This window comes from Empidonax traillii, unplaced genomic scaffold (genome assembly GCF_003031625.1).
Source record: "Empidonax traillii isolate 1590-97213 ecotype Southwest subspecies unplaced genomic scaffold, ASM303162v1 scaffold102:size1114253, whole genome shotgun sequence".
Taxonomy (NCBI): Eukaryota; Metazoa; Chordata; class Aves; order Passeriformes; family Tyrannidae; genus Empidonax; species Empidonax traillii.
In genome coordinates this window covers 1,072,096-1,084,993 of record NW_020955295.1, presented here as the reverse complement: position 1 = coordinate 1,084,993, position 12,898 = coordinate 1,072,096, and the positions used below count along the sequence as shown (strand labels likewise).

Here is a 12,898-nt window from a genome sequence, read left to right as displayed (position 1 = left end):
TGGATGAGAGCGCTTGGGAAGATTCTCTCCCAAACCCACCAGTGGAAGGCTGGAGAAGGAAGCGGGGAGGAAAGCAGCCAGCCCGTGACCCCACCTGGCCCCCTGGACGGTCCAGAGCCCGCAGGGACCGGGAACACAGAGCGGTGCCCCGGGAAGGACCCACAGCACGGCCGGGCCTGGGAACCCGCCCCGCTCCCGCCTCCCGCCCGCCCCGCCCCGCCCGCACCCACCGTCCCGCCGCGGGCCCGGGCAGCGCAGCGGAGGCCGCGGAGCCGCTGCCCCAGGTAAGAGGCGGCCCCGGGGCCTCCATGGTTGTGCTCGGGGGCTGCGGGGCCGGGGCCGGGGCCGTGCTCGGGTTTGGGGGCGCGGGCACAGCGCGGCCCGCCCTGCGGAGCCGCCCCCGGGGAGGCCGCGCAGCTCCGGGGCCGGGAGCTCCTCACGGGCACCGATCGCTTGCAGAGGGGCTCATCCCCGCCTGTCCGTGTGTTTACAGGAAATAGACGGGCTCCGATGCGGGCAGCGCGATGAAATTCGGGTGCCTTTCCTTCCGACAGCCCTACGCGGGGTTGCTCCTAAACCAGATCAAAACAGTGGAGACTCGCTGGCGTCCCTTGCTAGCAGGCTACAAGAACTGCACCATTGCTGTTCATATCGCTGTCAAGGACTGGGAAGACGAATCGTGGAGAGACATTCTTCTGAATAGGCTTGGTATGACACCAAAACAGCTGCAAGATTTGTTGGATGAAGGGGAAAAATTCGGTAGAGGAGTTATTGCAGGTAAGCAACCTAAGGTTTTATTTTCCAAGCAAGCTTTCAGTTTGTTAACATTCAATTACACGAGTGCTTCACGTGGTTGTGCTCATTATGACTTTTTTTTAAAGCACTCTCAAGGAGTGGAGCCTGAATTGTGAAGGGGGGAGGGTTCTTTTTCAGTTCGTGTAGGCTGAGGGCAGCAAGGGAAGTTGTCAGTAAAACTTGTACTATTTCATTGTGTTGGAAATGTGAGGTATCTTTCACCTTTAGGTTGAAGAATTTTAGTCAGGCCTCTGTCTTCTAAAAACACTCACTCTACTTAAAATTTCAGGCTACAACTCGGAAGTCTGTATAAGAAGTAAATGCATTTGTGCTAACTGGTCATGCAGTAAGATAACACAGGTTGCACACTATTTTGTTTCAAGATGATAAATGTCAATTCCACACTTGCATTCTGAGCTGACAAACTCTTGCAGTACTCATGATCAAGTGAAGTCATGACGATTTGCATGTCATTTTAGAGTATTACATAAGTAATTACATAAATCCTATTTCAGTTTCACTGAAACACACAGTATTTGGGCAGTGAAGAAGTTTGTTTCTGTAACACAGGATGGAGTGATGTTTCATTGTGTACATCGTGACATACTGTGACATACAGTGGATATTGCTGCTCTGTACACTTACAAAGTTTTTATCCAGCAGTCATTTTGCACCATTTCTATGTCGGTATATTTGTTAAACCATCTGTCTTTCATTGTCATTTGAGTATTTGTAGCTATTCCGACACAACAAATTACTTCTATCACACTGAAAAATTGTTGTGGTTTTTTGGTGCTGAAAACTGTAGGTCCTACATAATATGCAGATTTGGCATAAGTTGCACACTCAACTGCAGAGTAGGTATCAAAGCTTCTTTGATCTTTATTTAACATTTTTAATCATTAAGCACTATAGAAATTCCCTTTTGTGACATGAAAAGGTTTCCAGACAGCAGGAATTTCCGTATAGTTTAATGATTTTAAAATGTTAATAGAATAGTATCCTGAGAGGGGCAGAGAGAGTTTTATGCTTTAATGAATCTGTTTCAAGGCCAAATGTAGCTCAGGAGTTTTGGTAGCAGCTGTATCTCCTTAGATGCAGACTGCTTTTCAGAGTATCACCAAGTTCTGGTGATTATAAGTGGGTGCTTCTGTTCTCCACCCATTTGGGGTCAGTCACCTGGGCCATCTTCTGCAGCAAAAGGCACAGCCTGGAGGTGTGCACAGCTCTGGCTGTGCCTTTGGTAACAGTGGCTGTTCTGCGTGCCCTCAGGGAGGGTAACTTCTGGAAAACTTCTCTTGGAGATCAAACAGGCAACTAATTCTGTATTTTAATTTTACAATACAGGAGTAATTGACGTTGGAGAGACATCACTGTATCCAGAAAACCTGCCTCCTGAAGAGATTCTGGAGCTGGAAAACAAGGCTGTCCTCGGTAATCTAGAAGAAAAATACTTGACTGTTGTTTCAAATCCTAGATGGCTCCTGGAACCACTTCCTGCCAGAGGGAGAACAGGTGTGTGGCAGGTGGACATCCCTGAAGAACTGATCCCTTCAGAAGTGTAGGTGTTGCCCCTTACTACTGTCTTCCTGCCTAAAAGCAAACTTGTAATTCACAAGTCAGCATCTTGAATACATCAGCATCTTGTTTAGGATTCCCTTCCAAAACTGGTTGAAATGGCAAATACGTTTGAAGAACTGGTCTTTCAAGGCGAAACAAGCCAGATGTGATTTTTATGACTATTAGTGGAAATTATTAATGTGTTTTCTAGATTTTTCTATATAAACAACTAAGTAAATGCCATTTTTTTAAATACATCCTTTTGTATTGTGTGCCAGCTTAAAATGTGAGTAAATAAAACTGTATTATATGATGCTTGCATCTCTGATTATAGGAAAATAGTGCTTAAAAGCAGGCTGCCATCATTACTAGAGCATCTGTCTTACAGTCCACTCCTAAGCCTACTTTAAGGACAGATTGTTTCCACTCCCAGGGAAGTACACAAGATGAACATATGAAGGATCCAGCTCTGTGACCTGACAAATGTTGCAAGGCCATTATGAGAAAGGAGGTGCTTGGTAAAAATGAAGTGAAGCAAGTATTACATTTCTTTCTCTCCTTTATAATGAAAAATACCAGTAATCTTTCAAAACCATACAAACTGATCTACAAACCCAACCACCACTGTCAGCCACTTCAGCATGGAATGAACATGTAGTTTGCACAGAGGACCCAACGTACCTTCCTCGCTGTTCCTCCTGCTGGCAAGTCATTCCTTTGAACAACTCTTCATGAATCACTAACTACACACTTTGCCTTGTCACCCCACTGAAGGGACTCAAACGAATTGCTCTCAACACCATCCCAGTGCTGCTCTGGAAAGCTGAAATATGTGGAGGCATTGCTTTGGCTAGAGCTCTCCTCAGATGGATTCAGATGATCTCTTCAGTGTTGCTCAGATGGTCTGTAGAGACCTTCCTTCTATTGGAGATCCAAAGGCAGTGTCACCAACTGCTCTTCTGTCACATGCTGGATGAAGTCAAGCTTGACTCAACTCCATTGGCCAGAACAGAATCACATGAAGTTTCCGATGAGGAAAGCTCAATCCTAAATTCTTTTCTCTTGGTTTCAGCAAATTTTTCAGCTGAAGCCATTTACCTTAGCAGCCAGATGGCCCTGCAGACAGCCAGCTGAAAGGGAAGTGACCAACTGACTGAGAATCCCAAGGGAAAGTTCTCAGTCATCACTAGGACACCCATGCAGCATCCAGTGTCCCAATGACATGAAACAGCAGCAGCAAATGTTGAATATCGCTTGTTGGTTTTCATTTACAGATTTTTTTTTTTTAACTCAAGCCACAAAGCAAATAAAACTGCAGCAAAATATAAGGTGTGGAATAGGACAGTGCTGGGCTGGGTTTCAGCCAGTAGATGCTCCACAGGCAGGATGAGGGAGCCCTGCAGCATCAAGAATGGAAGCACCACATCCAAGTTTTCCAGGTGTACACTTAACACACATGCAAAAATGTCCCTGCTCTTACTGCCATGCTAACGCTAAAGAAACATAATCCATGGTATTTAAACTACCAAAACCCGGGGTTAGTTAAACACAGAGAGCAGCTGCAAGGATCTGGGAATATCAGACATGTTTTTGTACACTACAGGACTACAGATTTCATAGAGTCTGTTTCTCCAAAGCACCTGTAGGTCCAAGACACTGTCAAAGCAGGTCTTTCTTCAGACAAGAAAATGCTATAGCAACACCAATGAGTTCCTGTCTTGAAAAGTTTAATCATTTACACCAACCAACACAAAGTTGGTCACGAAGACCAAGCTATGGTATTCATACCTAACCAACAGCTGTGAGACCTACAACAAACGTTTCTGGCACAGACTGCACACAATGCAATGGGGAACAGCTTATTAAGCAGCCAGACTAATGGGAGAATGGTGTACACGCTGCTCAGGAAGAATCAAAATGTGAAACTGGAAAAACAGCAAAAGCAACATGTGACTCCCAAGCCAGTGCAAAACTTACATGAAAATTTACATGGCTAATTCAAAAGCAACATGTAAGTTGCCATATATTCTACTTCTCCACCCCCAAAAAAAGCTTTCCATTGTTGCCTAGAAGAGCAACACTCTTGTGCCTCTGTGGTTGAGACAATGATTGTGGCTGAACAGAAAAAAGCAGTAAAGAGGTACTATGCTAAGGCATCCCCAAAGCATTTAAAAGAGACACAAAAATCAAGTGTATATTTAGGACCTAAAAGACACCTGGAATAGCATAGGCATTTCATACAGGGTTTTTAAAAAAATACTTTTAGATAATACTTATACTGTACACAACAAGACTTTTAAACAATATATTACACTGCTAAAAATGTTCATATAAATACTATACAGGCAAGCGTGCAACCAACCCGTTAGGAAGGTTCACAAATTAGACAACCACAATTCTCTGGAAAAGCTCTCAGATTATCTTCGAGATCTCTGATTTGTGTAATCCAAGCCACTGATTCAGCAATACCTACTTTAAAGGAATTGGGACAAGGCATGAGATGAAATACATTTGTCTGCTGATGACCAGTTCAAGTTTAATATGCTACTGTCATCTTAATCTGGCATATCAATGTTTAACTTGGGAGGTGGAATCACATATTTTCCAGGACTCTGTGTAATGACCACTCCAGTCTTTTTTCGAAACATTGGTGCAATTTTTGGTGGTTCAGGCAGTGGTGTTTCTTCTGTCTCCTCATTATCTTCATGATGAAGATCGTAAGAAATATTTCCATATTCTCGTAAGAATGGGAAAATTTCAAGTAGGAACTGGCAAAAGTCTTTGCGAATTCCAAACCACCCTAAAAGAAAAGGGAAAATTATTTCATGTTACTGAAAAACAGAATGAACACATAATTAAGCAGCAGACTGTGCAATCTCATTCAAGTTCTCTTGATTGTTTGCATGTGAATAATATAAAATTTGTTAGTGCTGCTTTTGAGTATTCCTTACCCCTACCACAACATCACAGTTCAGGTTATATACACATATATACATACAGAATATGGGCATGCATTGGCACACACATGCCTGTGTGTATATCCCTCTCTGTAAATTACAGTTATACTGGCACAGCAAGAATCCATTTCATTTCACACGTTACACAGTGTCAGGTCACATCAGTACAGAGAAAGAACACAAAGGACTTTGCATCTCAATCACAGCAAGAAGTGCCACATGGGATGACACTGTAAGCACTCAAAACTTTCTGTAATCATCTGAAAACAACAGTCTAAGAAACACATGTGAATTATTTTATGAGAATATACAAAGAAAAGCCCTTTTTGAAAATAAAAATCTTAATAAAATATATTTAAGCATTGATTTGCAATCTGTTTCAAGGATTTTGAAATACTTACAGTGATTTCCTCCTTTTTGTCCAAACGTTGTTGCCATTAATGTTATCAGTGAAAGCCAGAGAGGAACAAATATGGGTATGAAGGAAAAAGAATTATGCCCATCCAGTCTGTGTACTAGCAAGATCTAAATGGCAAAAAACCAAAACAGTGTCAGTTTAGTTGCAATACTCAATTCCAAGCTGCTTAAAGAATAAGCTGATTTCAGATCTTTAACTTCACACTTCTGTGGGAGAAAATGGTCTCCACAGAAGCACGTAGCTACAGTTCCAATGCAATGCAGATTTCACTCAAAAAAGCTCTACAGAACACATTTGCTGTTAATATTTTATTCCAAAACAAAAAAACCAGCATTCTCATTCCAATAAGTTAAAAACCCCAATATTCATCACTCCTTGAAAAAAAGAATAAGACACATCAAAGTCATTACACTTTTCCAACCTCAAATGTGAGCAGTGGAACTACAATTGTCATCCAGCTGACAGCCATCGTGATGTGTGTCCTCCTCTGCTCAGCGATCACATCCATAGAGCGCAGGAACAGGACAGACCACACGATGTAATAGAGCACTACCAGGCACAGGAAGGACATCAAGATCCACAGTGGAACACAAACAACCTGAGGGAGAGAAAGATTTCATTTGTTTCAGGTGTGGTTGTTTTTTTTTTTTTTAAATAAAGCAAGTATACATATTAAGTCTAAACAAGAAAAAGAAATTTAGGTCTGTAACTAATGTAATCTCTAACAGAAGAGCATCAAATTCAATCATGCTGTTACAAGCCATATCAGCTCTCTGAGCTTTCTAACCCCATGAAGATGAAACAATTTAAAATAAGGTCAATGCAGTTCAACTTCAGTAAGACTTCATGCTTTTACGTGGGCTCAAATTGTATTTGAAATTGACTTGAGCAAGTATTTCCTACAGTGGACACTGTATTTGGAAGGGGTTCGATCCTTTGTCAAATTTTTTGGAAAAGAGAAAGGGCAGATATAACCATGCCAGATTATCAGCTTTATGGTAGTTTACAAAAATCCAGACACAGAAACAGCACTTTTGCATTCTAAAGGCACTTGGGATAGGACATCTCAGCAGTTTACAGTGACCATTTGCACAGTCAATGGTAACACAACAAATAAAACTATTTATTTACCAACACATTCTGTACCTCACCAATCATTTTCAGGGCTAGTTTACTGTTCCCATTGGAAACTTTGGTTAGGATTTGTCTTTCAACTACTGCTCAGAGATCAACTGCAGTTGGTGGCACATTCCTCTCCCTCAGAAGGTGAAATGCCCAAAGAACAACCTCCAATGACCATGACCACTGAATGAAATGCCAGACCTTCAGTGAAGGATTGCTAAGCAAGCAAAAATGTTGTCATGGACTAATCACATATAACTACTCCCAAGAGTAAATATCTTTATGAAATTCAGCATTTAAACAAAGATAAGAAGAAAACACTTGTTACGTACAAGCCATGGCCATTTGATGATCTCATCTAGTCTGAGTGCAATAAAAATGAACTGTAGAATATTGACTGAACACAAGATTTCCAGCTAGAAAAAGAAAAAAAACATTAGTTAACTCTTAGCACGATAAAGCTATTTCCAAGATAACCAAGGAGTCTGTCAAAGGATTTCCCTGACTCCATGTTCATCTCTGCAATATGAAAATTACACTGCATTTACATTTAGCTATAACTAAGCATCCCTGAATTTGTAAGGGTGTGATCCCAACCAAGTAACTGTAGAGTCAGCTGCTTCCAAGGAATGACCTTCCTGGTATTTAACATGTAGGGAGATTAGAGAAATAAGAAAAGCCTAACTAATCAGACTGAAAAAAGCAAAGCATCAGAAAACAACTACTTTCTTCATATAAGAAATAATGCTAGAATTCAGTAGTAAAAAGACCTTCAATTTAAAATTAGCAAAATTAATCTTTTAAGATATTGCTTAGTAGATTCAATAATGGACAGAACTATCAACAGTCCAGTTTAGAAGTCCCAGCTTTATCTGGGGGGAAAAAAGAAATACATACAATATTGGAAGATGATATCCAAATTCAATCATTTACTGTATAACTGAGATATTTTAAATGACACTGAAGACATGGGGTTTGCAGCAATAGAGAAAAACAATACTTCTCACTAAAATGTTAATGAAAGCTTTTTGTGAGTCCCACTTGCCACTATGAGAAACAACCCTTCATTATACTTTTTAAGACTATAAAAATAGTGTAACACATAAAAGAATACTTTTTCTGAGCCCACCATGAATACAGAGACAAAACCCCACCATTGTATCACCTAATCAGTTGCAGAACAGGAATGAGCAGACAATATTTCAGATTAAATACTTCTGAGAATAATAATAAATTAACAGCTACTTTGATTACTCATGTCCAAAATTAATGTCCTGGATTAAAGACAGGCCCCTCTTATGTTTCTAGCAAATCAAAGGGAAATAATGACATCTTCACAGAATAAAAAGAAAAGAAAGTAGAACAGCACTAACTGAAGATGATAAAAGACTAAAAAAAAAAAACATTATAAGAATGAGTAGAGACAGCTGTTGCCTTTTATGGATTCCACTTTCTTCTGCCAGTACTTGGCAGCTGTGCAGTCATCTGTAAATCAATGGGCAATCAAGCATCATCCAGTAGAAGGCAAGTACTTCAACACAAGTTTTACTTTTAGGAATGGTTAACTGTGAATAAACCCCTGCAAAATAAAATTCTATAGGCAACTGTTTTAAAATGAGCAACTTAAAGTATCAGTTTACCAGCCATCCTAACAATCACTTAGCATAAATGTTTCTCTCTCTAGAGATAAACTCACCCTAGGCTATTGTTAGAGAATGATGTTAGAGATATTATTCCTGATCGTGATTTTCATGCACACTTGCAGGTGAGTGCAAACAATTAATTGGACTGATGCAGTCCTACATATCCCACTTTTTGAGAGTCAAACTGTCACAGAGCTGGTCCTGCATTGCCACGAGTATCACACACCCCATTATGAAGCCTCACCTCCAGGGACCTGTCGTGTCGGAATCCCCACACACAAGCGGCAACTGACACTGGAGACACAAAGAACAGCGGCATGAAGACCAGAAGCCAGAAATGGGTTCCTCTTTCGATCCTGTCACACACCAGGACTTCAAACATCAGCAGTAGCAGGTGGATGCCTACTGCAATTAACATAGCTTTGAACTCCACACAGGTTTCTCCTTCTGCTCTGGAGAGAGGATAAGGAAGCATTCAATTTACTTGCCAAAGAGAAAGCACGCTATCCCACAAACAAGACACTTGCTAAGTTGATGATAATTATTTTAATAATGTTGGAAACAAATGTTCTAGATGCTCTTATGCTGTTAAAAAACCCATTTATGAACTGAATTCAGTACAGAGCACACATGATTTTCCCTCTGTTCTGCCAAAGAAACACCCTCAGCTTACCGGTACTGTGGGTTCCGAGCCCATACTCCTGTTCCCACCGAGGCACCGACGATCACCATCAACTTCCACAGCCATATTGGAGCAAACACAGCCCAGTAACTCCACTGAATTTTGTCATCCAGACGTAGAGAGAGCAACACAGAGAAGAGCAGCAGGCAGGCATAAATAAGGAATTTGCTATTAAATAAACAAGCAAACAAAAAAACAGAATCAGAAATCACAGCAGGCAACTTCCCATGAGCTTTGTACATAACAAAATCAGTCAGGGCTGAAATTTAACTGGGATACTTCCTAACAGAAAACCTGTGTCGAACTTCTTTGCAAGGAATCCAGTATTTCATTATAAATACAGCACATGCCACCTCTTTCACTTATAAAACCATTGCTTCGAGGGAATGCATCAAAAGCATTCTTGCACGACAATCTCAATGAATGGACAGCTATAAATAGTTCCCTCCCACGAGGATCCAGTAGGGAGCTGGATTATTAGAGGCTCAGAAATATACCAGCTGTATGTGTTTGTAGACAATGTGTTCTGTCCTACCAACCAAATAACACAGTTTCAAACACCAAAAACTAAATTACGTAATTTATGAAATTGTATCCTCACCAATTTTTAAGTAGAGGTTACAAGCTACTGCAGACTAATAGAGCAGACTCCAGATTTTTTTTTTATTTTAATATTTACATTCAGTTCGAAAAGCAACACTATAGAAAAAAACCCAACAGGTTAAACTTTTAACAAAGTTATTGATTGTAAGCTGAAGTTTCTAACTGGAATACTGAAGATTGTGCTTATTAGTTTAAAATAGCTACATTGATATATTTTATGATTTAGTCAATTTAAGAATGAATAAATGTATCTGGAACACTTGAGCAGTGGCACAGCAATTATTTTACCACCAAACATCAGACAAAATAATTACACAGTAGGCAACTTCCTCCTCGGACAGGAAGGGAAAAGTAACCCACCCATTCACCAGAAGCTCACAGACTGCCTTATAAAAAACATAATTAGGCTTCAACACCCCTTTAGTGAAGTAATTATATATATTTTAAAACACAGATAACCTAAGGAACAGAGTAAAGCAGCAACAGTCAGGAATACAACCCTGTCTCCACCAGCAACACCTCCAACTACCCACTTCCATTCTCATCAAATAGCAAAGCATTCATCAGAACAGCACTGCTACCCTTAGATATCAATCTGTTTTGTCTCTACTCAGAACAAGTGTCTCATCTGCCCCTTAATAAGGAAAAGCAGATTTACTGTGCCAGCATCTCCTCACATGCTTGATGAAGCTACCTCGGGATGGGATGATAGAAACCAGTCCCTCTTCACAGCAACAGAGCTGTCTCAGCTTCCTCAGCTGGTCATCCCTTCTTAATATTCAATATTCGTGTAATTTGTACTTTTCCTGGTGCCTTAATAAATACAGCAGTAAAATGCTACGTGGTGAAGCACCACTGCCCCCCGAGCGTTCCAGCAGCATCAAAACACTTGAGATGGAGGTTTCTGCAAAAGTACAACCTTCAGCTTGCTCGTTCATCTCTCAGCACCCACACAAGCTGCAAGCATCGCTCTTGTAACAAAACTTCACAAAGCTCCTGGGACTTCTGCTCCTACTTTTCCATTACTTCCAACCACACATATTTCAATTGTTTGGCTCAGCCTCTGCAACAATGCAGTTCCCGGAGCGCTGGTTACCCTTTTGTTTGTCTAAACAACCGACTGAGCACAGCTCGATGTAAGGCCTCTTTCCACCCAGGGCTTTTCCAGGACTCTCAGCATCTCAACCCACCTCACACGAGTTACTTGCAAGCCTCTATTCCGTGGTTATAAAAATATCCAGTAACAGTAAAAAAAATTCAACTCGTTCTCTCAGTTTAACAGTTTCACGTGTCAGTACTCGCTTGGCGAGCCCGCAGAACCCCAGGCAGCAATGACCTGATGATTCTGGGAGAGCTGGGATGCAGACTCGCCCCCGGGGATGCTCCCTGCCCATCCCAGGACTGCTCAACCTCCCCACACCACTCCGCACCCCAGAGTGCCACGGCGAACACCGCAACGAGCCTCGGAGTCATTTGAGAAAGTTACACAATAAATAAAAAAAAAAAAAAGAGAAGGCTGGAATTCGGGCTGGGAACCAGGCGAGGAGCACCGGGGGGCACACACCGAGCCCCGCGGCGCCAGGAAGGCTGAACTCCATCATCCCAGAGCTCTCCTCCAACCCTGGCTGACCCCGTGAAGGGAACCGGGACCGGCGCGTTCCCGGCGCCGCCCGAGGCAGCACTCCGCTCGGGTGCCAAGGGCCCCGCACTCCCCTCCAACGGCGTGGCGGGCCGACCCCGCCGGGCGGGCCGTGCCCGCGCCGCGCTCACCTGGGGTTGAAGTCCTGGAAGAAGCCGCGCAGGTTCATCGCGGCCGCTCTACCGGGCGCTCATGGCGCAGCCCCGCGGGCGCTCTCGGGCCTGGCCGGGCCGGGCCTCGCCGCCTCCGCGCCTGCGCGGGAGGGCAGCGCGCCTGCGCGGGGAGGGGCTCTGACGGGCGGGGCAGGGCTATAAAGGGGTGGAGTCTTAGGGGCGGGGCTCTGATGGGCGGGGCTCCGAGGGGCGGGGTTCTGAAGGGCGGGGCTCTGAGGGCGCGGCCCCTCCACGCTCTCCTCAGCACGGAGTCCTTTCCTCAATCTCAGCGCTGCCACAGGGAAGGCGTTCCCGCCTGTCCTGGTGCTCCGTGCCCGGAATTTCCTAGGTCGTTCTGCCACTTGGACTCTAGAAAATGTACGGCTGCTCGGCCCAAAGCATGACGTAATGATCCACCATCACCTGCAAAGGATGTGTCTAGTGGTACTTTTCCATCTGTTCGGCTGGTTTTACTCATTACTTGTTTTCCTGTTGAAAAGAAGCTTGTTTAAACACGTCATGCTCCGTGCCTCTTTTCTTATGGAGTCTGTTTTATTCCTGCCTCCCCACAGCTTCAAATTGTTCGTTTTTTATGTTGCTCTATGCCTGAGCTTTCTTGCACAGCTTTCCCTTCCACTGTGTTTAGGAGCTGTTGAAGATAAACCATGAAAATAAGGCATTGGGTCATTGCTCTGTAAATAAATCCTACCAATTTCCTAGTAGTACAAGACAAATGCTTAAATGCCACCAAATCAAATAACAGGTTTCAGATGTTGGAGACGAGAGGTGAGTCCCATATGCCTTGCAGCAGTGAAATAATTTGCAGCAGTGCAGCACGTGGGTGACAATACTGGCACCCTGATGTACTAACACTGTGCAACATATACTTTAGCCAGTGATGCAGGAAAATGATAAATCAGGCTTCACCTTATCAGTAATTGGATATAACACAGCTCCTTTTGCAGGAATTGAGGAATACAAGAAATGGCGCACGATATATGAAAAATAGTAAAAGGACTCACTTAATAACACGGACGTTTGCAGGCAGTTTAGGCCTGATTCGTAAATGAATAGAATGTTCTGTAGTCATTTGACTAGTGTTTATCATGTTTACTGTTAATGCGTGCTTTTTAATGTTTGTACCCCAGTTATATTTGTTATATTATATTTGGACAGGTATGAACATGTTAGTCCCCTCATGAATTTTCTCCTCCCTGATTGGTCAAGGTTTCCCTCTCCCTCATTGGCCAGGATTGGCCGCAGTGTGGGCGGTCCTACCGTTTCCCTCCTTCCATGTTATTGGCTCCTAGTTAAGTTATTCATGTTG

At 42.8% G+C, this 12,898-nt stretch overlaps 2 protein-coding genes across 2 annotated transcripts; one reads left to right on the top strand and one right to left on the bottom strand.

The window, feature by feature from the left end:
• The first annotated feature begins 215 nt into the window (after positions 1-215).
• On the top strand, positions 216-2,608 carry CUNHXorf40A (chromosome unknown CXorf40A homolog). Its single transcript, XM_027882179.1, has 3 exons — positions 216-284; positions 494-777; positions 2,143-2,608. Exons 2-3 carry the CDS (start codon positions 525-527, stop codon positions 2,358-2,360), a joined length of 471 nt encoding a protein of 156 aa, XP_027737980.1. The 5' UTR covers positions 216-284; positions 494-524; the 3' UTR covers positions 2,361-2,608.
• Positions 2,609-4,065: 1,457 nt separating this feature from the next.
• On the bottom strand, positions 4,066-11,729 carry TMEM185A (transmembrane protein 185A). Its single transcript, XM_027882176.1, has 7 exons — positions 11,551-11,729; positions 9,169-9,345; positions 8,740-8,947; positions 7,185-7,268; positions 6,152-6,328; positions 5,714-5,837; positions 4,066-5,155 (listed from the first exon to the last, which is right to left on the bottom strand). Exons 1-7 carry the CDS (start codon positions 11,586-11,588, stop codon positions 4,911-4,913), a joined length of 1,053 nt encoding a protein of 350 aa, XP_027737977.1. The 5' UTR covers positions 11,589-11,729; the 3' UTR covers positions 4,066-4,910.
• Between the last annotated feature and the right edge of the window lie 1,169 nt (positions 11,730-12,898).

Excerpts from the sequence above, each read along its gene's own strand:
- TMEM185A (XM_027882176.1), bottom strand. The coding sequence starts at position 11,588 with ATGAACCTGCGCGGCTTCTTCCAGGACTTCAACCCCAG. Across the intron at positions 5,838-6,151 it reads TTCCACTGCTCACATTTGAG|ATCTTGCTAGTACACAGACT; the intron begins GTTGGAAAAGTG and ends TTTGCCATTTAG. Across the intron at positions 5,156-5,713 it reads ACAAAAAGGAGGAAATCACT|GGTGGTTTGGAATTCGCAAA; the intron begins GTAAGTATTTCA and ends CTTTTCTTTTAG.
- CUNHXorf40A (XM_027882179.1), top strand. The coding sequence starts at position 525 with ATGAAATTCGGGTGCCTTTCCTTCCGACAGCCCTACGCGGGGTTGCTC. Across the intron at positions 778-2,142 it reads CGGTAGAGGAGTTATTGCAG|GAGTAATTGACGTTGGAGAG; the intron begins GTAAGCAACCTA and ends TTTACAATACAG.